Here is a 24,151-nt window from a genome sequence, read left to right as displayed (position 1 = left end):
GGATAAAACTGTAAATAATATATAAGTCTATTCACTGAATTTTTGAACATTTCTTTGCATATTTAAACACGGTCTAGCGGCAGAGTTACCCCCAACGTATTATTTAGTAAAATTATAAACATTCTAAAACTCAGGCTTTCGTGACATTAAACAACTATCCGCAAAGTTTCAGAATCTATGCAATCGATACCAACTTTCAAATATCAATCAGCTATTCAGAAAAATTAAGTATTGTTTCTTTAGAGGTACCCACGGATATTAGAACAGAAAACTTTATGGATCATAAATATAAACTCCTGTAACTGGCTCGAAACTAAACACATTTTATGAACATTTAAGTGGAAATGCCTAAAAAGTCGAAACAATCTGTTAACGGCTATTAGTATAGGCATTCGGGCCTGTGACGTCATTTGTTTATATTTATGACCAGTTTTCTATTATAATATACGCAAAGGTATATAATAACACTGATTATAGAAACTAGGTATTTAAAAAAAAATCAGTGGCACTACTGATTCTCTAAAGTAGGTCCAAAGTAGGTAATCATACCCCGATCAATTGTACTGTAAGAGGGATGGACTCAGGGTCCTATAGCACGTCAACCGCTTTGCGGTGCTACCAAATTGTACGTAGCTTTTACTCTGGGGAAAAAGCACAGGTAGGTTAGTATAGCTAATACTAAGAGAACTATCAATAAAACGAAGTAGTAAATCAACCAAAAGGTCTTCATAAAGCCAAATTATTAAAACAATATATTTTCATTTTTAAGTGATTGGCGGCCTCTTTGATCAAACCACGACAATTCTGAATACGAATTCTTTATGCTAAAATAATATACCCTACTGAGAATTCAGATTAAAAAATTGTCCGTGTTCAAAGATTACGAATTTAAAATAATCGTTGACTTGAAAATTAATAACTATTTCAAAACTTACATTCCGTATGCCATTGTAGAGAAGTAGGCCTCCGAGGTGCTTCTACACTCCCGGTAATCTTCATGACTATGAAGATCTATCGGAATACTTGGGCGTTCTTTGGTGTAGTTATGTCTAATTGTACCATTTAAGTCGTTCCCGCATTACATAGTTCACTCACCTATACAACTGATTCTGGGAAATTCATAGAAGAGAGAATATGCGAGTGGTGTGAAAGCGTGTGTTAAATCTATCTATGCCAACACGAAATTTGTCGACTGAACTCCTCAACCATTTCTATTTCCTAGCTGAGACGCAGCAGTTGAAGTGAAACACGGGGTGGGACAGTAGACAAGGGCTAGACCAAGGCCGCACAAGATATACTAGACACTAGCTCAGCTCAGCTGAGAGACTGAGGGTCGAGGGGGGTAGCAGCAGGGTTGACACTTTATAGTTTGTCACGCAGGAGGGTTGTCAACAATCACAGCTCCCGCCATTCGACAGCCACGAAACTGGTGGCCAAGGGCGGAACTACCACAAAAGTCTGTTTTGAGAGAACGGGTGCTGTTGATCGTGACGCCTGCAAAATATAGAAAACCTCTATCCGACCACGTCTCATTGGGAAGAACGTGTCGTAGGTGTGCAAACTGATATACATTTATGAAAATTTACCGTGGTCATGAGGAGTATAGAAACTAAAACGTTGAATGCCTATACTATTCTTGTGAGATAAGGCTTCTTTAACGCGATCCGGTGCGGCGTTGGGTTTGGGAGTACAAGAGTACATGACACGACGTTTGGCACGCGCCGGACACACCTGCGCCGGACAAACAGCGCCGACGGCCGAACGGCGTCGACGCCGGACCAACAGCGCCATACAAATTGGCGAAGTCCCGAAGGGTTATTGTTTCTACTGGATGAACACGAATCCAGGTGTCCACACTTAAAAACGAAACTTCAAAATCTACACGGTGTTCTATTCATTCGAAAAGTTTAAATTGTATGTAAACCATACTTAAAATTTAATTTCTCGATTCTTATAAATCTCGAATTCATTTTGTTTTGAAATAACCCCTGTAACTTAATACTTAGTTAACAATTTCTCGATTTAGAGCAACAAGTACACTTGTGGGAAGATTACACCTCAAAATATCAGAGATTGTGTTTAAATGTCGTACGACGTTTCCAGCATTGATTTTGTATACTTTAGTAGACACAGTAACTGTATACTTGAAACAACTAGTCTATAGCCATATTATAATGCAAGATAGGTACAACGAGCCTCTCAGTACTGTATTGAAGTTATATTTCCTATTTTAGTATTTCATAACAGTTGATAGGAGATAATGAGATAAAAGATGCCTTAGTTTAGAATAAGGCGTAATTTTTAGTTTAACACGATATAAAAGTTGGTGTTTAAGTCTAGTGTCTAGCTGGGTTTTAAAATCCATTACAATTCTAAAAAATCCACTATTCGCTTATACAACCTGAAATATATCTAGTGAACATGTGCAACGTCATATTGTAAAGGTCCGAATTTCACATTATTGTGGCTTTTTCATAGTGATTTATTTTAATCGCTGCTCTGTTCTCATATTGATCAAACAGTATCCAAAGTCAACGGCAGCGTATGATAGCCAAAATGTTAAACGTTAATCAACCAAATAAAAAAGACGAGTAGTGTATCTGGCCGTCAATTTCTTACTCGGACAATGAATATGTTGTAGAAAGGGAAAGTATGATGTTGGTATTTGAACAAAAGCAAATAAAGAGGAAACGTTGTATTAAGCAGACCTTTGCCCCAGTTTTCACTTTTCTCTTTTCTGTTTGGTCTACCTGCTTGTTTGTGTATTTGAACACAAATCCACAAATTAGCAGCATTTAGCTTGCCTTGCAGTGGAATTACCGCTTTAGGTTTCCACCAATAGTTTCCTCAATTAAGTATTACATTTTACATATTGTTAAACTATACTTAAAATTAAGTTTTTTTCATTGTGAAAATAGTATTAGATTTCCTTTTCTTTTATAAGAACACACATAATTTGCTATTACATTTTAAACCCCTACAATGACGTAAAACGATTTGCCAAATTTTATGAAGATAAATGATCATGCAATATAGAGTTTATTCCTCATAAAGATAACGGGTCTAGCGACGTACTGCAGTTAGTTCTTTTACTACATTGATAACTGATAAGCGTATAATAGATAAAAAATGTACTGATTAGGTTGTCTTTTGACAAATGTCCCATAGGGAATAAGCTATTGGTCTCATGTTAAGACCTGGACCCGGGACTGATTTGATTTTTCGATGTCCCCAGAGCCCAAAAACCCCATTCGTTCAAATTCATATATAGGCTATATACCTTATATATATCTGTTAGTATAACTCAGATAAAAATCATCCGATTTTGATGTAATTTAGGATAAACGTGTAAACATATACATGTATTCGAACGAGTTCGTGAACCACCATGATCGAACTATGGGAACGAGGTAAAAATTGGTCTTCTTATACTTTTGACCTCCAAAACATACAATTCAGCAAATTATTAACAAAACATTTTACAGCTTTAAAAACAAATGATTTAGTTCATTAATGTGTTGTTGTACGTATAATGGTTACGTAGAAAATTAAAAAAAAAAAAAAAAAAAAAAAAACTGTACATTCAAAACTTCTATGTTATTGGTTCTTAAGGAGAATAAATAAACTGTTGTAGTTAGCTTGTGCATGGATATATTTTGATGACATTTGGAAAATTAATTTTGTCCATACCAAACTATCGACATGTTGTAATTTTATATTAAAATACCCCCGTCGCAGCAAACCTGCATACTAAGCGAATTTCCATTTACCCGGCTTGATTTCTACTAAAATATTCCCTATAAATTTTCAGATTTATTTCCTATTTAAATAACATTAATTTTAGTGAGTAGTTAGGTTTGCTACTATGGAGAAGATGTTGAGATGTGTTTTTTCAATTTAAATATTGATAGCTTAGTATGAAATAAACCAAATTGCCAAATTTGATTAAAATATATCCATAAACAAGCAAACTAGAACAGTTTATTTATTCTCCATAAGAATAACATGGGAATTTTAAATTTACAATTTTTTAAATTTTCTCCGTAGTCAATGTACATTCAAAAACACTTCAATATACTAAATTATTTGTTTTTTTAAGCTCTTCAAAATGGTCTCGAGAGAAATTTAGAAATTTTAAGTTTTTAGAGTCAAAAATTAGAAAAACCCATTTTTACCCCATAAAACCCCCCATAATCCCCTGATCCCATGGTCCGATTATGCTGGTTCGCGAACTCGTTCGAATAAATGTAGGTTTACACGTTTGTACCAAATTTCATCAAAATCGGATCAATTTTGCTCGAGTTATCGCGCTAACGGACACATATATAAATAAATATATATATATATATATATATGAATTTGAACGGATGGTGTTTTTGGCCTCTGGGGACCTCAAAACGAAAAAGTAAATCGGTCCCGGGTCTAGGTCTTACCATGAGACCTACGGTAATAGCTTATTCCCTATATGGGAAATTCGCTAAAAACACACTTTATTACCATCCCCGTACCAGCAATCCTGAGTAGGCACTCATTAAATTATTTTTATTTAAATAGGGAATATACCTGACATTTTTATGGAAATGTTTTATTTAAAGTCCAATCAGGCAAATGAAAATTCGCTTAGTATGCAGGGTGCTGTGACAGGGGTTTGTATTTAAACCAAATAGTGTAAAATATTTTCTAAACTAAAAAAGTATATTTCAAAAACTAAGAACCCCTATTTCAGGGGCCTTAACCTCTTTTCTACTATTGAGTGGGATGGTCCGTTGACGTTTTGTAATGCGGGTTTACGTTTACACATTTATACTAAATCTATATCATACTTGTAGAATCACACAAATTCTTTACCTACAGACACATATTTGAAAACAAGTTTTAACTAACGGTGTTTATAACTAACGTATAAACACGGTGTTTTAACTAACGGAAATCTTGAATACGCTAGTAAAGGAAAAATCACAGTAGGTAGTCCACAGATATAGTCATATCAAACAAATTAATAATAAACTATTAGGCATCCTTATATATAATACGTGAAGGCGATTTCTAGAAAACACTACTCCTCCGTTAATAATGGACGGATTTTTACAAACGACGTGTCAAAATAAAGTATTTTTTGTGTAGACGCCCCCTTTCACCAATTCATGTAGTAAAAATCCTCGGGCTTTGCCCCACAGGCCATCAAAGTTGGAGTTTCTCCCATAAGATTAACATGGGGGAATCTAAATATTTAATTGGAAACTTTGTCCCCACTAATTTGAGAGAACGGCTGGGCATAGAAACTTGGTAGAGGTGTCCAAAGAAAGGTCTTGGTCTGTAGATGAGTTATCAAAAGAAAAACTAAGCAAAATCCCTTAGGACTCTGCCCCAGAAGCCCTTAAAGATCCCTCCACAGAGTTGTTTACATTGTTGCTATGAATAATACTTTTTAATGAAACAGCTGTTCATTTTTAAATTGTATTTCAAACAACACATATTTATTGGGAGTTGAATTCTACCAAATAAGTATTTGCAATGTTATTTTCTGATTTTAAAATTGATTTTCTTCTTTAGCATGCCATGTTTTGCAGTATAACGTTCCATTACGAAATCAGTGGAAAATCCTTTTATCACAGCAATTCTTAAATTATTTCTTATTGAACTATCTTATATCTATTGTACGGGTTGGTGTGTGCCTTTTTCGCCACTTTTGCCTACATTTTATCATATTATTCTACAAAATATCAAATATTTATGTCGAAATATCTGCTCTTATTGTGTCTAATTAAATCCAAACTTAGAAACATTGCCTAAAATGGTACCTATCTTGACAAATTATTTGCACCGCCTATATTACGGACTTTGGCGCACTGAATTTGTAACATTATTGAAAATAACACGATATTTTGGCTGTAAAATATGGTACAAAGAGAAAATACAATTTAAGCAGCTACTGTCATGACAGAAAGGTCATATTCCTTTTAAACTAGATCACATAATCCTTTGACTGGGACGGGTGGCGTCGTCCTGTAATCCAGCTACTAGGAGGTCACGAATTGTGGATATTTATAGGAATGCACTGTGGATGCGATACTCCCTGGTGTGGATTAACGTCCGCACGAGTGAGTACTACGACTACCCGCAGTTCTATCCTGATAATTATACCAATTTATAAATACCAATGCAAAAAAAATTTTGTTCCAATTCAACTATAAACTGTAGGTCCCTTGGTTGCCATTCGCTGTATGGGCTATTAATTAACAGCTGTATCTAAGGAATGTCGGCATTAGTCACTAACAAGACTTCAAGATCGTGCCACTCATCCTACACTCATCTCCATTCATACTTGGCTTACCTACTATGAATGGTCGCCATAAAAAACGTATTAAAGGATTAAAGTATTTATCATATACGTTGATTAACAATATGTAAACGTCAATATATACTTAACAGCCATTTTACAGTATTTTTGCTTTTTGGAAATGTTCCATTGCTATGTCATTTGCATTATTTATTGCCAATGAAGCCGCCAAGATCATATGAACTAGGAGGCCCCTAACAGTTCAAGAATAAAAGCCAACTTTACTTCATGTATTCCACTACACCTAACATTCCGTAGAGAGATTATATTGACAAACTTTATGTTATTGATAAGGCCGAGACAACTAACTGACATCCCCCATGTCAAGGAATTCCAGCTTTATCAGTAACCCCATAGTCAATTTCTCAAAACTATGCTAGAGGGTTCATTCATTGGCACAGAAGTACGATATGAACTGACGCGACGTGACGAAGGAAAATCAAACTTACACTGTAACGGATGTATATCTCCCTTTGAAGTTAGAACGTGTCTTCTCAACAAACATATATTTTTTCTCAAACACTGATGAAGTCGCGGAAGTGTTTAACTACAAGATCCACCATTACGATTTAAATACTATTTAAAGGTTCTACCAATGGAAGAGATACCATATAACATACTAATAATAACTCCGATGACGTACAGGATAGGAAATATTTTAATCATTGAATGAACAACCAAATTTGGCAACTAACGCAATATTGTTATTTTTTTACACTTATTACTCTTTGAACAATGTAAAATGCTCAAAATATGTATATTTCACCCAATTCATCGCAGTTAGATGAATTAACGTAAGCCTTGAAAGTAACCGTCGATTTCGACGGGTTTCCCCTAGTACTACAATAATAGTTGAATTTCTATAGGAAAATTACACAACTTGAACATCAAGTCATATAAATTTCGATCTTCTGGGCTAACTGTCGTTGTGCAGGTCAAGCAAACAGCACATACTACTACCACAGTACCCGATATTAATTAATTAAATAAACTTAACGTCTTAATATTTTATCGACAACTAAAAATATTTTTGCAGCAAACTAAAGCCGAACAGTTGTTTATAACATCCGACTAATATTCTACTTGAAAAAGAATTTAAAATGTTCTAACAAAACATAAGTTACTCACTCTTGTATTTTCTCCCATCTCCAGTTTTGGAAAATTTCTTTGGTAAAAGCGGGGTAAATTCCATAAAACAAAACCACATAACCTCAAAATCACATACACTGACGAACCGCTAACCAACTGATGACCATAACAGTGAGGTTAGGGCACTACTGGCCGACCGGCTAGATAAGATAACTTTGGCTATTAACAGGACATGTCTATTATTATCTCATTAGACAAAGTAGTAAGCTACTAGAACTCCCCAGTCCAGCCGTATTGACAGAAAATCATAGGAAAAGTTAGCAATAAAAGTAATCATCGGTAGGATCGGTTGCGATTGTTGGTGTAAACAAATAACTTGCTGTACCATCTTTGTATGAGAATAAAGAGGGTTTAAGGTGTGCACTGATGGATAGGTTTCTGAATTCAGGATTTTTCAGTAAGCAAAAAGACATTTTACAACGACTAAATATTATTTAAGCTTTAATTCGTGTAAGCGAGTAGCACGTCGAAACAACTATAGTATTTACTAACAGCTGATTTTTAACATACTTTTTAAACACTAAAGTGAACATCACTTCAATATGGAACAGCTGTAGCAAATTTTTATTAAATACCCTCTGCGTAGCACACCTGCAGATTGAGCAAATTTAAATTGTCCTTCAAAATATCAGATTTATTCAAATAAGTACTTTTGCTGCTATAGGGTAGATATGTGTAAACTGTTAATATTATTATAGTATGAAATAGACAAATTTGCCAAATTTGATCGAAATCGACCAATAAGCAAGCAAATTAATACTGTTTTATTTTGTTACGTAACCTTTAATCGTATACAAAATTATTTTTTTAGGTCTACAAGATGTCTGCAATTAAAATAGTGCATTTTCATGTTTTAAGGGTAAAAAATTGAAAACACAATTTTGGGATAATATGAAAACCTTATAACGCCCCGTTTCCATGTTCCCACATTTCGCGAATACAATCTAGTTTACCATGCCAAACCTAATCAAAATCGGACGAAAATGACCCAATTTGGTAATCGTAAGTTGGCTAAGTGTTAAAATCGCAAACTTAAAATCATTCTATGTCTATTAATTGCAGGAAATGGAAAATTATATGTAGGTTACAGTAAATTATCGTAGTATCCAAAAGAATTACAAGGTCTATATGAATTATCGTACACTTCAGTACCGTAGTGATTCAGTACGGGAAATAACATTAATTAAATAATTGGTTCTATAGTCTGTGGTAGTACCCAAATGAATTACAAGGTCCGAGTGAAAATTATTGTACGGTCACTAACACAAACGATCGACAGGATGATGTTATCATGCCATTAACAGTTTACCAACACATAACGACGATACAAGACTGGGCCGGAAGTCCGTATTGATATATCAGGATCATTCAGTAATTTGGAGGTTTCTGAAACGGGTTTCGATTGATTTCTAAGAATATCTCAAAGTGATAAGACAACTAGAAACTCATAGTATCGCAGAAATAGCCTATGTGCAAATATATTTAATGCTGGGTATATTTGAAATTCAAACGGTGTAAAAACTTAGGTAACCTATTTCCCTTTTCTAACAACGAAACACATATAAAACTAATTAATTCCTGGTTCGGGAATTAAATAACGTAATTCTGTAGGAAAAGAAGATGTGAATATAATTTGATTTTATATTCAACATTATACTGAGTGCAACACGGGAAAAATCTATGAATTGTAATGCACAGTTGATTGGTGTATTCACGGAAGTGGTGTTAAAGCTTGGATAACTTTTTTGTGCTTAATTACTTACCTCTGCTCATAAATTGTGCGAATCCGTTTTTGACCATCCTGAAACAGAATGTTATGTTGAATAATTACGTTCTATTTTATAGGGGTGAGAAAATATCCAAAGCCATAAATATATCATAGCTAGAAAGCTGTGTGGGTGTATACTGTATATAGTGATTGCCTGTTAATCAGATCATTATAGTCTGCATGATGCGACCTGTCTAATGAATCTATGTCTACCTGAGCCTGGATCATTAGTCAGTCCCCAGGTAGGGTCAGGTGACAGATACCATCATGCAGACTATAGTTCAAGGGAAAAGTCAATAGCTTTTTGATTGTTCGGAACTGGGTCCAAATGTTCTTTATCACTGGGCTTTTAATAAATGGGACAGGCTATAGGACCATATAATTAATAAAAACCTCATCCTACATTCTTCTTCACCTTAAAATTATCACTCCGTTTTTCAGCGTCATTTGAATACGATAAAATAATACATCTCTAGTAGATGAATTTAAACCGAATGTTAACCTAAAATATTTCAAATACTTTTTAATGTATATTTTTTAAATGTATATATGAAGTAAAAATTCAGAACCCACCTGTAATTTTCTTCTTATGACAATAAATAATGGAATGAATGCGAAGAATATAATTGCCACATGTTCCAACGTAAATAAATTATAACTTTGAACACAAAAATGAATAATCGTAATTTGCAAGGATCGTATTTTTTGAGTGAATATAACAACAATGACTGCAAACAGCTGATTTGTCAACGAAGCACATCTGATTTCAAGGCTAACTTTCCCTTTGACCTCACAGTTGAAATCAACCATGACTTGAAGGAAGCAAGATACGAAACGATTGATGAATTACAACTGCTTCAATGGAAGTATTATAAAACTTTGAATAAATTAAAACGTATATAAAGTATACAGGGTGTACTGTGTCTCAAATTGATCACGGGAAAACGGCTTAACGCACAAGGATGAAATAACATTATTTCCCGCTAAGTCGACCCTAAGGAATAACGTAAACATATTTTTAATTTTTTTTCCAATACAGAGTGTGCCAAAAACAGAGGGTCACTAGTTCGAATCCCGGAATTTTCGAATGTAAACATATGTCATATTATACATCATTTTAAAGGTATTTATTAGACAAACAATTAGATAAAAAAAGAAATTAATTACATTTTTCCGTTTCAAAATGGCGGCATTTTTTTTGGGGGGGGGAATCAATATATTTTTAACACTCTGTGTTTCATATACAAATTAATTTTTTTACGTTATTAATTGGGGTCAACTTAGCGGGAAATAATTTTATTTCATCCTTGTACGTTAAGCTGTTTTCCCGTAATCAATAATTTGAAACACCTTACGTGGGACCCTCTATATATAATACGTGAAGCAGTTTTTTATTAACACTACTCCTTCCTTACTTGTGAACCAATTTCAACGTTTAAGGTGTCAAAACATTCGTCTCGATGTGTAGCTTTGCAATAAGGTTTAAAAACGCTTAACCATAAGGGTGCTAGGCGCTCTCAAACGTCGTATTTCCCCATAAGAATTGTTTTGAATAAATTTAACCCCCTCCAAAAAAAAACAAAAAAAAACAGCGGTTTATAAATGAAAGGTACCAGCTTTTTGGGAGTAAACATTGTAGTAATATTCAGGAGATTAAACCAATCTAAACAGTTAATCAGTTTTGTTGGATAACAGAAAATGTCTTGAGTTCCAAGAAAAAAATATTGAAAACAGGAGGAGGAGACAATTAATAGGAGATCTTATACATATGAGAAGAGTAGAAGAGAGGCCTGGTCTATTAGAAAGGAGATACACACTCACTTGAAAAGATGAATAATATTTGCCAGTTCTGCTATAGAACTTACTTTGGAAGTAAAAAAAATAAAACATGAATAATATACACACCATGTTGTTACAGTGGTAAAGTAGACATACTTTGTCAGATCAAATGAATACATGCAAGAAATGTTACTGGTTAACAGCTATAAGTAGGAAAACATTTGAAGAAAACACTAATAAATAAGACCGGCTTCTGAAGAATGATAAAATATTTACAATAAGTGTTTATTATTTCAAACTGTTATTAATAGAGTGAGTATTTTTATTAGTTACATAAGCTTTTAGTTGAGCCTATCAACTGATAAAAAATTATGACTGTTATTAATGTAGTTTTAAGATAACTGCTAGATTTCGAGCAACAGGTACACTAGTATATTTTGAGTAGGACAAATGTAGGACCCATAATTCGTCGACTTTGTATTTATGAATGGAAAAGGCTACATATTGTGAATGTGTCTACCGTGTATTGAACGTGGCATTACCTAATGTGTTTATTCTAGCGTTTCGACTCACATGGTGTACAGAAAAGAGTAAAAGTATTTACGAATTTCCGTCATAACTACCGATTACAATTAAATTGTGGAAATACCGTGGTTAAAAAGAGGTTTTTGAGGTTTTAATTTATGTAGGAGTTATTGTACGTATGTCCTCACAAACACTAGTCAGCTCACAAAATCAATTATTTCCCACAAATAAGAGACATTGATATTCAAGAACGTACATAGTAGAACAAGAAATGTCTCAAACTCGATCCTCACAATGCAAAATAAGTGTATAAATTTACATAAACTTTAATTAAATCATATTTACCTTAGAATACACACAGTCTGTGCACATTTTCAATCCAGCCTGAACTATGTATCTGTCGCATTTAACAACTATTTGCGAACGACTTGTCAGAACATAACTAACCTAACATACACAAACATTAACCGACATCTGCCTGTTGAGCTCATTATGTGCACAGGTGTTTAGCAGGAGTGTTTGCATAAAATTAGTCATTCCGAGTATGTGGAATATTTTATGTTCTTAGTTATTTTTCAAATCCGTGTTAAAATATGTAAACAGAAATCTACCTAAAATCTTATCTATAAGTTCTGCGTTGTTTGCAAAGGAATTTTTTTAAATAACTGTTTCAAAAAACAGTACCGATACGGAATATAGTTAAGATCTATGAAAATCATCGTTTCCCTTTAAAACAGACGATGATCATATGACTTTTCTTGTCCCTAAGTCCCGATGTACTTAACAGAAAAAATATCGTGTATCTTTTGAAAAGACAAGAAATCTATATAAATAAAAGTACAGTTTTGTTTGTACACTACGGAGATAAGTTTTCTTTTGTTATTTATACGTTCTATAACATACGAAACACGAAAAAGACAAGGTCAATTATTCAAGAAAGTTTAAGCACTTTTATAGCAAAATTACATTCAATTACTGGTTGTAGTCCTTGACTTCGTTGAAGGAAAGTCATTAGGTTAAAATTTGCATTATGGTGTCCTGTGTTCCATTTTGCAAACCGGTTAATGCAATGGAAACTTGTAAATCTTTGGGTATTTTGGAAAACAACCCAGTGCTAAAAACCATTTTGTCGACATTTTGTGAGTTAACAGTATAAGTGTATATAATAGGTATGTAAGAGGGTTTTATACGCATTTTTATTTACTTTTTTCGTCATTTTTATAATTTATGTTGGACGCAGAAGGACATCAGATTAGAATATTACGGGAATTTTTAAATAATCTCACAACATTTTTTGATCTCTTAAGATGAGTTTATATTTAGGATTATATGCAATTCTCACATAGAATCATAAAACCGTCAATATTTAGACCTCTTTTAAAGTTTCGAATTAACAGGACTTTAAAGGTCGAGGGATTTATTTTGATTGTTACTTTTTGACAACATATTATATCCACCTCTTAACAGTAAATAGATAATTGAAACGATTTAGATATTTAGTTCTTCAACTAAACTTAAATAAACAATATTTTTTTATGTAACTAACATCCACAGTTCTTCCAAGGTAGAGTTTTCTCTCATTACAGAAAATTGGTCATAAATAGCCAGGATCTATTACCAATTTATGGCCGTTTGACAAAACTCAAATCCTTTGACCCAAAGTTAAACTATTCAGAAAACAAATAGGTATGATTTGTAGAAGAAATAAAAAATCAACCTTAACCACAGAAAATGTTCTGTACTAAAATTCATTGAAGTATTGTATTATGTATGTAACGTGGTCTGTTATCAGCACTCCAGCGGCCTGTGACCTTGAGATAAGGACGAGTAACCTTCCTTATCACTAGGATTGGAGTACCGAGCAGCTATGAGGTGGGTATAAAAACACTCATGTAACCATTGGTCTTAGGTTTGAACTTTGAACCCCTTTAGCATCTAACAGTTATTTGTTTTGATTGACATTGCCGATCTGCAAATGTGTCGTTTCATGTTACCCAGTTACATTCATAAACAACTTTTAAATGATCAGAAAGGGATTTTAAAATAGAATCGTATATCCGAAATGGACATTCAACATTTCTTGTATTTTAAGCTGTGAAGTAGCTTAATGTAGTCGATCGAAAGTAAACTAGTCAAACTGCTGTTTTGAGTACCTAGTTTGTTGTGTTACTCGATCTAAAATATGTCATTCGGAGCAGCTGAAGACAGTTAACCATTGCCGTTTTCTGCTTAATTTTTGTAGGTTGTTTTACCATTTTAAAACCATAACGGCCAACTAGAGTTTAAAAATTCTCTAATGCTCAGATATTAGGCCCTATAACGTATACTCCCGCCGCAGCAAACCTACACACTGAGCGAACTTCCATTTGCCTTATAGGATCTTTACTAAAAATATCCTTAACGTACTTTATACTTATACTTTTACTTTTTATACTTTCTTATGAAATGGCGACCATACAATGTAGGTATTTTAAGCCAAGTATGAATGGAGATGAGTGTAGGATGAGTGGCGCGATCTTGTAGTCTTGTTAGTGACTAAGGCCGACATTCCTTAGACACAGCTGTTAATTAATAGCCCAAACAGCTAATGGCAACTAAGGGACCTACAGTTTATAGTGGAATCCGAACCACATTTTTCCTTGGTATATACGAATTGGTCTAATTATCAGGATAGTACTGCAGATAGTCGTAATACTCACTAGTGCGGACGTTAATCCACACCAGGGAGTATCGCATCCACAGTGCATGCCTATAAATATCCACAATCCGTGACCTCCTAGTAGCTGGATTACAGGACGACGCCACCCGTCCCAGTCAAATTGTCAGATTGTTTCCCTATTCAAATAATAAGTGAGTACCAATATTTGCTGCTACAAGGAATTTGTGTTTAAATATTGTAAAACATCATGAAGGTACATAAAATATTGTACCTTCATGAAACTATACTTTCCTACGGCGTATCAATGGCTATGCTCGGAATCTACAAACCAAAGCGGCTGTCTTTTTTCTTGTAACACTGTAATACGCTACACCGCAGCAGTAGGATATTAAGAGATATCATTGTTATAATGAACCCAATTCTTTCTTGTGGTTGATAGGACATGATAACTTATCAAAAATAACACTTAATCCTACAAGCTGATAAGTGCATGGACTGGGTGTATTGTGCAGTAAGGTTGTCAAAGGTTTCAAGTGTTTTGAAAAATGTAACACGTTTTTGAGTAGTGTCTCTCACCAGCAAGATTAATAAGAAAGGTTGGAGGAATAAATCTACAAAGAGTTTTTATCGACCCTACTATCTTTTACCAGCAAATCTATTGCTCTAAAAATCTATGGTTTTAATATTTTATGATGACTGCGTGTAAAAAATGCAAGTATCTAAGTATGTTTTGGTTGGAATACTAGAGTGCAAGGAAAACCCACTTCGCCAGGTAACTGTAGGAAAAAATATTCGGCCAATTTGTTGTTTACATTATTTGTAATTTCGAGTTCAGAAAACCCAGCTGTATCATTTGCTTATTAAAAAAAACCAAACCCAGCTGTTCTGTTTGGCGTTAATAGATGGGGAAAATAAGTATGCCTGTACTTCATTTTCTTCACATAATTATGAAATGTTGCTAGTAGGACAAGTACTTTATTTCCAAAATAACTTTTTTTGTTATAGCCTAGCAAAATAATCCCAAAAATAGTAATCAATACAAACAAGTGTAAGAGTACTGTATTATTATCTTGGCGATTAACTGTTCCTTGATTGTTGTACCTTGGCACTATTTGACAGCCAAAGCCAGCTGTAAAACAATTAGTAGTTATCTTTCAAACACTGGATTTGCACTGTAAAACAATTAAGGCCAGAAATGTGCTTATATTACGTATGCTGTAAACAATGTATAATGAGTAACAAGGATTTGTCTAGGACTTTAAAACGTATGTTTTTATGTAGGGGAGAGTGTTGTACCTTTGACCACCAGTCATATAGGCCTAGTGAAATCTAGAGGCTGTATAGGGAAGCTAATGAAACTAGTTCATAGATCAGCCACCAGAGGACTACTTCACCTTTCATTGGAGATTGAAAACTGTGTTTGTTGGAAGATATTTTAGTTTATTCATTTTTGCTACTGAAAAGTAAAAATTTGTTGACTTATTGTTTGTTTTATAAAATGTATATTTTTCTATAAATAAAAATGAAAGTGAGGGGTTATTATTTGATGTTTATCCTATAACTTGTCTTGGATGTCTGAAACTGATATTATCACATATCTTTTGAGAATATATATAAAATGGCGGGAAGCGCTAGTGTTGTACCTTTGACCACTTAATAGTGGTGTTCCTTTGACCAGGTCAAAGGTACAACATCATCTGTATTCATTGTAGTTATTACTGGTCTTTTATTGAAATATGTTAATGTATTAATATTAAGCCATTGTTTTGTGGAACCTACAGGAGGTTGTCACCAAGCTCAACACTGCCAAATCGAGTGGATAAGCACGTCAAAGAGAATTTTTCAATTTTGCAGTGGACTTTTTATCCTAAAAAGTAGAATAAGTCATTTTTTAATCTTGATGAAATGAATCAAGTTAAACTTTGTGTATCTGGTTTTATATTTTAAAAACTATCATGTAAGATATAAATTTGTTTTTTTCTATCTGTTTTGGGCTGAAATCGATATGCTGGTCAAAGGTACAACACCCACTGGTCAAAGGTACAACTGCATGTTGAACCTTTGACCACCATGTAACAAATTTTCTTTATTACTAAAAATAGGTTAAAACTTATGAAAAGGAACTGGAAAAAATATTTAATACATGGATGAAACAGTTAAGTATCATCGTTGACTGTTTTTAAAATAATTGGAGCTTTTCTGTTTCTACAAAAAATTTGTAAGTGAAAACTGGTTAAAGGTACAACACTCTCCCCTACGTATGTTCAACACAAAAATAATAACAACATTCGGGAAACTTCAGATAAATACTTATCGCCCCAAATGGGGGAACCGAAGCACAATAACACTGGGTTTTCAAAATCAGTTATATAAAAAAATTCATTATACCCACCCCTAATTTATATCTATAATGTAAATAGTAATCAAAGAGGTAGAAAATAATATACATTATTTATTGATCGTAAGTCCGTTGATCAATCATATTTGGTATTTACGCTATACATGTTTAAGATATTAGTACAAATTATACTTCGGTTTGATTAGTATTAAGAATGATTTTACATGGTACGGTACCTGCCTAATCTTGCGATTTCGACCTGTGACTACAGAATCGTCGACTACAAGCTGTTTAAAACGTATCAGCTTATATTGAATGTTTCGAGAAGTCTTAGAAACCTGATTTTAATCTTTTGATTCAATAGATTGAGCTAAGCCTGTGGTTTTACCAAATACCTTTTTCAAGCTAACAACACGAGGGAAATATACCAGCACTTCAGTTTTTATCTCCGGATAAGAGCGAGAAATAAACTTAATTTTACAAGCACATGACATGAGATATTCACAAGGACATTATCTTAAAAGATGCAAAAGCGTCATTTTAAGACACACGTGAAATTTTAAATTAAGGAATATACTCGTATAAATCAGAACTTTAAATGAAAAACTAGTTTGTGAAGACTCAATTATAGGCTTCATGAAGGCTTACTTATGTTTATATTTAATCGATGCCGAATTTATTTAGTCTACCCATCTACCATAGACGAATCGGTTTTAAGAGCTTATATTTTATTTTATTATCTACATTGTGAGTTTGAAGCATTTAGCATTTCAAAATACAGTACTCCAAATAAAAATAAGCATTTCGTGTGATAAAAAATAAATCAGAGTTCAAATTAACAGGAAAATGTAAACCATTAAAATATAAAACCATATATTTTTGATTCCAGAAATAGGGGTCCCGGATTTTAATAAAAAAGGTGCAGCTAATTTGAACTGAATTGCTCATAGTTCAAAGAACCATATTATGAAACTATATTTCGCCTTTTTATTTTGTTAATGTTTATGTGACATAAAAGCTGCTATAGGTTACAATAAGTTCAAGTTGCCTTCCAACTTGACTTGGTTAAAACCTCATATTCGACACATTTAAGTAATTTACATTAGCGCACATTGTAGAACGACCAAAACAGAATAAAATACTTTTTACTCTGAAAACACAAATTTGAGAGGAATGTCTTAGATAGATTATAGATAGATAATATTTAGATTGACAGCCTATTTATTATATGTATAGTCAATGATAAAAGGCACACAAAATGACTTACTTTAAAATTGCAGTTCAAACCGATGTCTTGTATCGCACCCGAATCACTCAAATAACAGAACATGGACTAGACTGACTAGGCGGGTTAGGTTAGGTTAGAAAGTTAGGTTAGGTTAGGTCCGTGCGCAACGACGGTCGACGCGAGACTAGGCTGTGATCACAGTCACTTTCATTGTTGTCAGATACGGTACTTGACTTCTCTCACAAGAACATGTCAATCAAAGATAAGAGTGTGAGGTTTTAGGATCGTGGACCAGACTTCGTGGTTTGGCTGTTGAAGTAGACATTACCATGACAAAGATGGAGACAGTTTAGAATGAACGTAATTGAATTAAAAAATTGTAGTAGTCAATTACTGACTTTTGTTAGATAAACCGACCTTTAGCGAAGCCCAACTGAAGGTACAGTTAAAAACGGTATCAGCAAACTGACACATTCTTTCTCATTAGCTTGTCAACAACCCTTATAAGCGGAGTAAGCGGAGTAACTATGATATTTTATAGGTAAAATCAGAAAAAAAGTAATTCATTTGTACATAAAATAGTAGTTTTAATATCATCGTTTAGTATCATTTCGTCCCGCAGCTTTGATGTAAATATGTTTATATGAACAGTATTACGTTACGTGTACAAAAGACCAGTAAATAATATGGACTACCGGGGATTAATAGGGATTGGGGATACAAATTTCGGGCTCTTTTCAGGTGCTCCGAGACTATCAATTGAAAAATTACCGTTCCATAAAAAATAACGCACAATACCTAAATTGGTTATTCGGAACTGGACCCAAGATGGGCTTCATTGGGCTTTAAGTAAATGATCCTGGCTTATGAAACAGCTGATCTTAGTCAGTAACAAAGCTACACAGTACATCATCTCACAACATTCTAAACTCATTATTCACTCACGTTTGGGTTAAAATACGCAACTTATTATAGGTGGCGTCCGCATCTCATAATGCTAATAAACCATACAACAATTATTCTTAGATGCAAGTAGTGCTACGCATTTTCCAAAGATGACGTTTCCAATGACTATTTCCATTGCTATTTCACTAATGCGGAATGGAAGTTGGCAAAAATATTTTACAAGAACACTTTTGCTTAAAGATTAATTTGGGAACCTGTTACTCAATTGTTGGGACCAGTTCCTGAAACCACTTAAAAGCATTTGGCGAACAAGAAACTAACATTGTAATTAGTTGTGTACCACTTTGACTATTGGATACTGCAGTAGTCATTTCCACCTACTGTACAGTACTGTATATGGTGAAGTTATTGTCAAGTTCTTATTTAAATTGAATAAGCCACTAACAAAAGTGCAATAATGCTGATAAGATTCGAGTTATCATTTTGTTTTTGTAATTGCGATAACTAATATGTGACAAAAATATGCTATAGTTTACAGTAGGTTATCGTTTAAATTTAACTTGGTGTTAAATTTGGCGTATTTAAAACAGAAATTGAATCTGTCAGTGTCTTAACCTCAATTAACCACGTCTATTTCCATTCAAAAAGCGGTTACCGCGTTTACATGGGATTAAGATGTTTTAATCCGCCAATAGTCTAAGATACTAATAAATTAGATGACTTATGATTTATGATTTTGTGCGCATTTCTGCGTTCAAAATGTGCAGTATTTAATTACCATAAAAAATGTAAAAAATTTCGTTAAATATGTATAAGTTCAGAACTTCACATATTAGGAGATTAAAATTAATCTTGGAAAAAGTTCAGAATCTTGTTGGTAAAAAGTTATACGTCAATTTGTGTTTTGCTAAGAATAGATGAATATTGTTATGTTGATTTATTGTAAATAAAACTAATAATGAAAAAAAAAATCATTTTGTAATGTTGTACTATATTATATTATACGGTGAAAATATATTATTTATTTCAAAGTTATAAAACCTAATGAATGCACACAAAACTCTTTTTACATGTATTTAGAGAAAGTACAAAAGCACAAAGGGAAAAGTCTGCTAAGTGCATATTCAATAGGTGTGAAGTATTTCATATTTCAAAGTTGAAATTTTTATAATAAGTTATTCGTACAAAACTAGTTGTCAATATAAAATAAAGTTTGTTCCATTTTGCTGATTGTTGGACTTAAAACTAACTGGATATTTTGTAAGTATTTTTTATGTTTCTTAATTACTATTTAATTGTCTGTAAAACAATTTTACACTTTGTGACATTGTTTCACGAAAGAAACGTAACTTTAACCAGATTTTTCTTTTGAAATGTCAAATTGTTCTATTGTCTGGTGTAGTTTTTTCTTTTGTAATTATTGTATTTATTTGAATCATTTTGCTTGTATTTTGTTCCTTTATATTGATTTTTCTGTTATATTTCTCTCGGTCCTATTCTTTCAATAAGTCTTACATAACCAAAACAATTATATTGTGGTTCTTGACCTGTTCCGCCATCTATATCAGCCCCATTTTTAAAATATATTATGGGTGTTTTGTTTTATATTTATTCGTACTTAGTCATTCGTAAAATGGCGTATGTTCTATATCTCCAAATAGATAACTATATTCAGATTTATTTTCTTAAACTATTGATGTATTTTCCGACCGACGGATACGACAACTGCTTATGGGAGCCTAATTAGAATAGGAATAACATACACGTGTTTGTCAAATCGTTGAAATTCCATTGTCTATCACTATCATATTGTTTTACATAACGACAGGTACTTGATGCCTTTTATCTCTCGGTGATAACAGAAAAAAGCGTTGCAACTTTGCTAAACTTACTGTAACCAAACTCCTCATAAAATATAACTTGGTCTGAAAGTTCCCTACGACCTCCGTATCACTGAAAACCTGCTCTGTTCTAAACGTATTTTCAAGCCAAGAATAGATATAAAGTTAATGTGATGGTTTTTACGGCATTTAAAGTTGTAATACACCAAGCCCAACTCATTAAAGGCTTGACAACTTAAAAATAACCATTTTACCGCACATACGAGGTTTAATTTATTTTAAGGATGTTCTCAAGTAGTACTTAGCTATGATGAAATCTCAGAGGTAAGATTATCTTACACATCTATCATTATCATTACTTGAATCTAGCAAAAATGAAATTTAAACTAAATATTTATAAATGTGATTATTAATGAGAAGACCACCAATTAAGAGCTGTTCACTTGTGTTGAATTAGTTTAATTGACCCTAAATCAGCAATAATGGAAATAGCACAGACTATAAAGTATTCTATAGTATGTAAAGACTATAAAGCAAAGACAACGTAAGCAGCAGAGATTAGTGTACTTAAGGCATTCCCCGACAAGTAATTTTAGATCGGTCATGACATCGACAAGTATTTTAGATATTTATAATCAACGATAGAATGCATTTATGTAATCTATTTAGAGCCTAGTTAAAAGTTCAAGTATGTGAAGATGGTTGGACATGATATCTAATTATATCACAATATCTGTAAAGGTACAGGCACCACAAAACCCCCTGACTCATCTAGCTCAGCTCATGGCACCAATCTTGGCTAAGCCAGAAGGCAGATGCGTGGCTAAGCGTGCTGTAGGTACTTATTGATAAGCTAAGTACCTAGATAAGCTATCAGGTATTTCACATTGTGAGCATGCCTTCCTTGTGAGGTATCCATGACAAGGAAACTGGTAGTTTACCTATGAAATACATTAAATTAAAACACTAATAATATTTCATCACTATGGCGTAAAGTGACTCTTTTAAACTCGAGGTCAAAGTTTCAAATTTATGATAATAAGCTATAGCTGAAAAGACAATTTTTACCCATGTGATGAACAGATTAACTTTATTTTTTGTCATATCGCAACACTATTTTAATAAACTAAGTTAGTAACAAGATTACTTTTAATGTAGAGACAACCTCTCAAAAGACTTCCAACTTGTTTTCATTTTCCCTAATGCAAACCTGTTTAGTAAATGATTCAATCGAGTCTATTGCGATTGTGTACGTTTTCTTTATACCATCGATATGTCGAACTATTAACAAGAATACAACAGCTACATCCGATTAAATCAATCGATACATAATTTCGATCCATGCGATTGCTTACAATAGAAGTTTACAGCTGAGTTTGCAAAAGCCGATTTTTACTCCCTAGGAAGAAAAAGTGCTACCTTATGTAAATTCAGCTAACTGCGTTGAATAGAGTGAAGACATTAAAATCTTAGTTATATGAAGGGAGGATAAGCAATAATAAGTATGACGATTGTGTTCCCTAAAAAACGTGATTGATGAATTCGTTTAACACAATATTTCCTACCTTTCTTTTTATCGGCTTTAGGTTGCCCAAAAGGTTTTTTAGGAGTCTTATAATTGTTTGTTCATGAGTTTGTTTCATACCAAAGCCACTTTCACTATATGGGAGAATGAGTTCATATAATTAGTCTATCATGTTACGGAAAGAGTCAATATTTATTACTAACCACTAATTCCATCTGCTTGAGGAAAATCATTCAGATTGTATCCGGATTTATAAGTAAATCTTCATCTTTTTTTGATAAAAATATCTGATACTCCAGAAAGCAGTAACATTCTTACTTCGATCTCAGCAATTTTAAATCCTTCTCTTGCCACATCGACCCATGTATTTAATCATCCTGTTCTTACTTGATAATTCATTAACTTATGGGGTGGTTTTGCCTTGGCCATATAGATCACATAAAGCTGTGCATGTATTTCGTGGATTGGAATGAACCATAATTGTAGGAAATTTTATCACAAATCTTGAACATTTGCGGAACCAAACCCATAACCTAGTCCAGCATTGGTAACAAACTATGCAAATGTGATGAGATGTGTTGACACTGTTGTGTTTCCGAATGTTTTGTATGTAGTGACGTTTAGATGCGTTGTTCAACCTAGCTACATGTGTACATCAAAGTAAAAACTGTGTACAAATTTTTTTTTAATACCTGAATTGACATTAGTTCACCTACTTTACCAAAACCATAGACTCCGTAGTTAGTCTATTCCAAAACTTGAACACAGCTCTCATCCTCAACGTACTCATCTATGACACAATTTTCAACCCGATTATCAAAAACTGTTATACCAATAAATGAATCTCAGGTGTTCTTTCTTGAATTTAAAAATAAATGGTGATTGAAAGTAGGAAAAAAAGGCAAGTGCCAACCTTATGTATAAGCTAACCCGATAAGGAATAGTTATATGTTCCTTTGAAATTGATAAGTCACACTTATTTCATAATTTAAAATTTTCTAAGAACAATAAAGCATAGATTTTTGAACAAAACATTTCAAACGTATCATAAATTCATCATTTTGTTGAAACTATAAAAAACTTGCCATGCAGTGGAGAATCCATTTAAAATCATAAATAATAATGTAAACATCTAATTTTGACAGTTTCAGTAGACCTTTGATTACAATTTCAATATTAACAGCTGGTTCATTAAAAGTAGTCTAAAATTATCCATATGGTCGAAATGTAAACAAAATTGCAGAGTGAACTTTAAAGGCCTCTGGGGCAGAGCACCAAGAAAATTTAAATAGTTTCTCTTTTGAGGGCTCACCTACAGACCAATACCTTTCTTTAGACACCCCTACCAAGTTTCTACGCCCAGCCGTTCTCTCAAATTAGCTGTGACAAAAACCTCGTTTTCCTCCATAAGAATAACATGGAATGGGAATTTAAAGGCCACTGGGGCAGAGCCCCGAGGGAATTCTCCATGTTTCTCTTTTGATGGCTCATCTACAGACCAGCACCTTTCTTTAGACACCTCTACCGAGTTTCTACGCCCAGCCGTTCTCTCAAAATAGCTGTCACAAAGAAAAACAGTTTCAAATTAATATATAGATACTTTACTTTGAAAGTGCAACCATACAAATTGCCAACATAATTTTATATTGTCCAAATATTAACATAGTATTGTTGTAAAAAATGTTTTTACTATACAATTACATGTTTATTAATCGGCATTACTTTCTTCAGGAAAATAAGCTGAAGCGGATTTAGTTTTTTAAGGATGGGAAGAACTACTTTACTCACAAAACGTGCGTTGAAAACAGCTGCTGTAAATTGCTTTTTATAATACCAAAGAAAAGAGGGAACGGTAAATATCACTCTGACAAAAGAGTGGAATAGGCAAAATGGTATCAGCAAACACATAACACATTACCCTCTCCCATAACCTTGTCAAAGACACCTATAAACGGTGGGAATAAATTATATTTATTGTTAAAATTGCATGATTGAAATAATTATCAAACCATAATTTTTACAGCATTGCGGGTTGTAAAATTTTGCTAAGAGTTAAAAGGGACACATAACTAAAATTTTGTTCAAATTCGTTC

General features: G+C 33.3%; 1 protein-coding gene across 3 annotated transcripts in view; it reads right to left on the bottom strand.

Moving 5' to 3' along the window:
• LOC129000009 (putative inorganic phosphate cotransporter) overlaps positions 1 to 17,959 on the bottom strand; it is a 40,532-nt gene extending 22,573 nt beyond the window's left edge. Inside the window, exons 1-2 of one of the 3 annotated variants that reach the window (XM_054426852.1) lie at positions 17,826 to 17,959; positions 9,253 to 9,290 (exon numbers count right to left, since the gene is read on the bottom strand). In XM_054426852.1, coding sequence (XP_054282827.1) covers positions 9,253 to 9,289 — 37 coding nt within the window. In that variant the 5' untranslated portion in view covers position 9,290; positions 17,826 to 17,959. Of the gene's footprint in view, positions 1 to 7,468; positions 7,619 to 9,252; positions 9,291 to 11,906; positions 12,001 to 17,825 lie in introns of those variants that run through there. The other 2 variants (XM_054426853.1, XM_054426851.1) reach the window with 2 other exon arrangements.
• Positions 17,960 to 24,151: the final 6,192 nt, after the last annotated feature.

This window comes from Macrosteles quadrilineatus, unplaced genomic scaffold (assembly GCF_028750875.1).
Source record: "Macrosteles quadrilineatus isolate MER2022 unplaced genomic scaffold, UCM_ALF_1.0 Scaffold_8__2_contigs__length_117827958, whole genome shotgun sequence".
Classification (NCBI taxonomy): Eukaryota; Metazoa; Arthropoda; class Insecta; order Hemiptera; family Cicadellidae; genus Macrosteles; species Macrosteles quadrilineatus.
The sequence above is the reverse complement of the archived record's forward strand: the minus strand, read 5'-3'. Positions and strand labels throughout refer to the sequence as shown.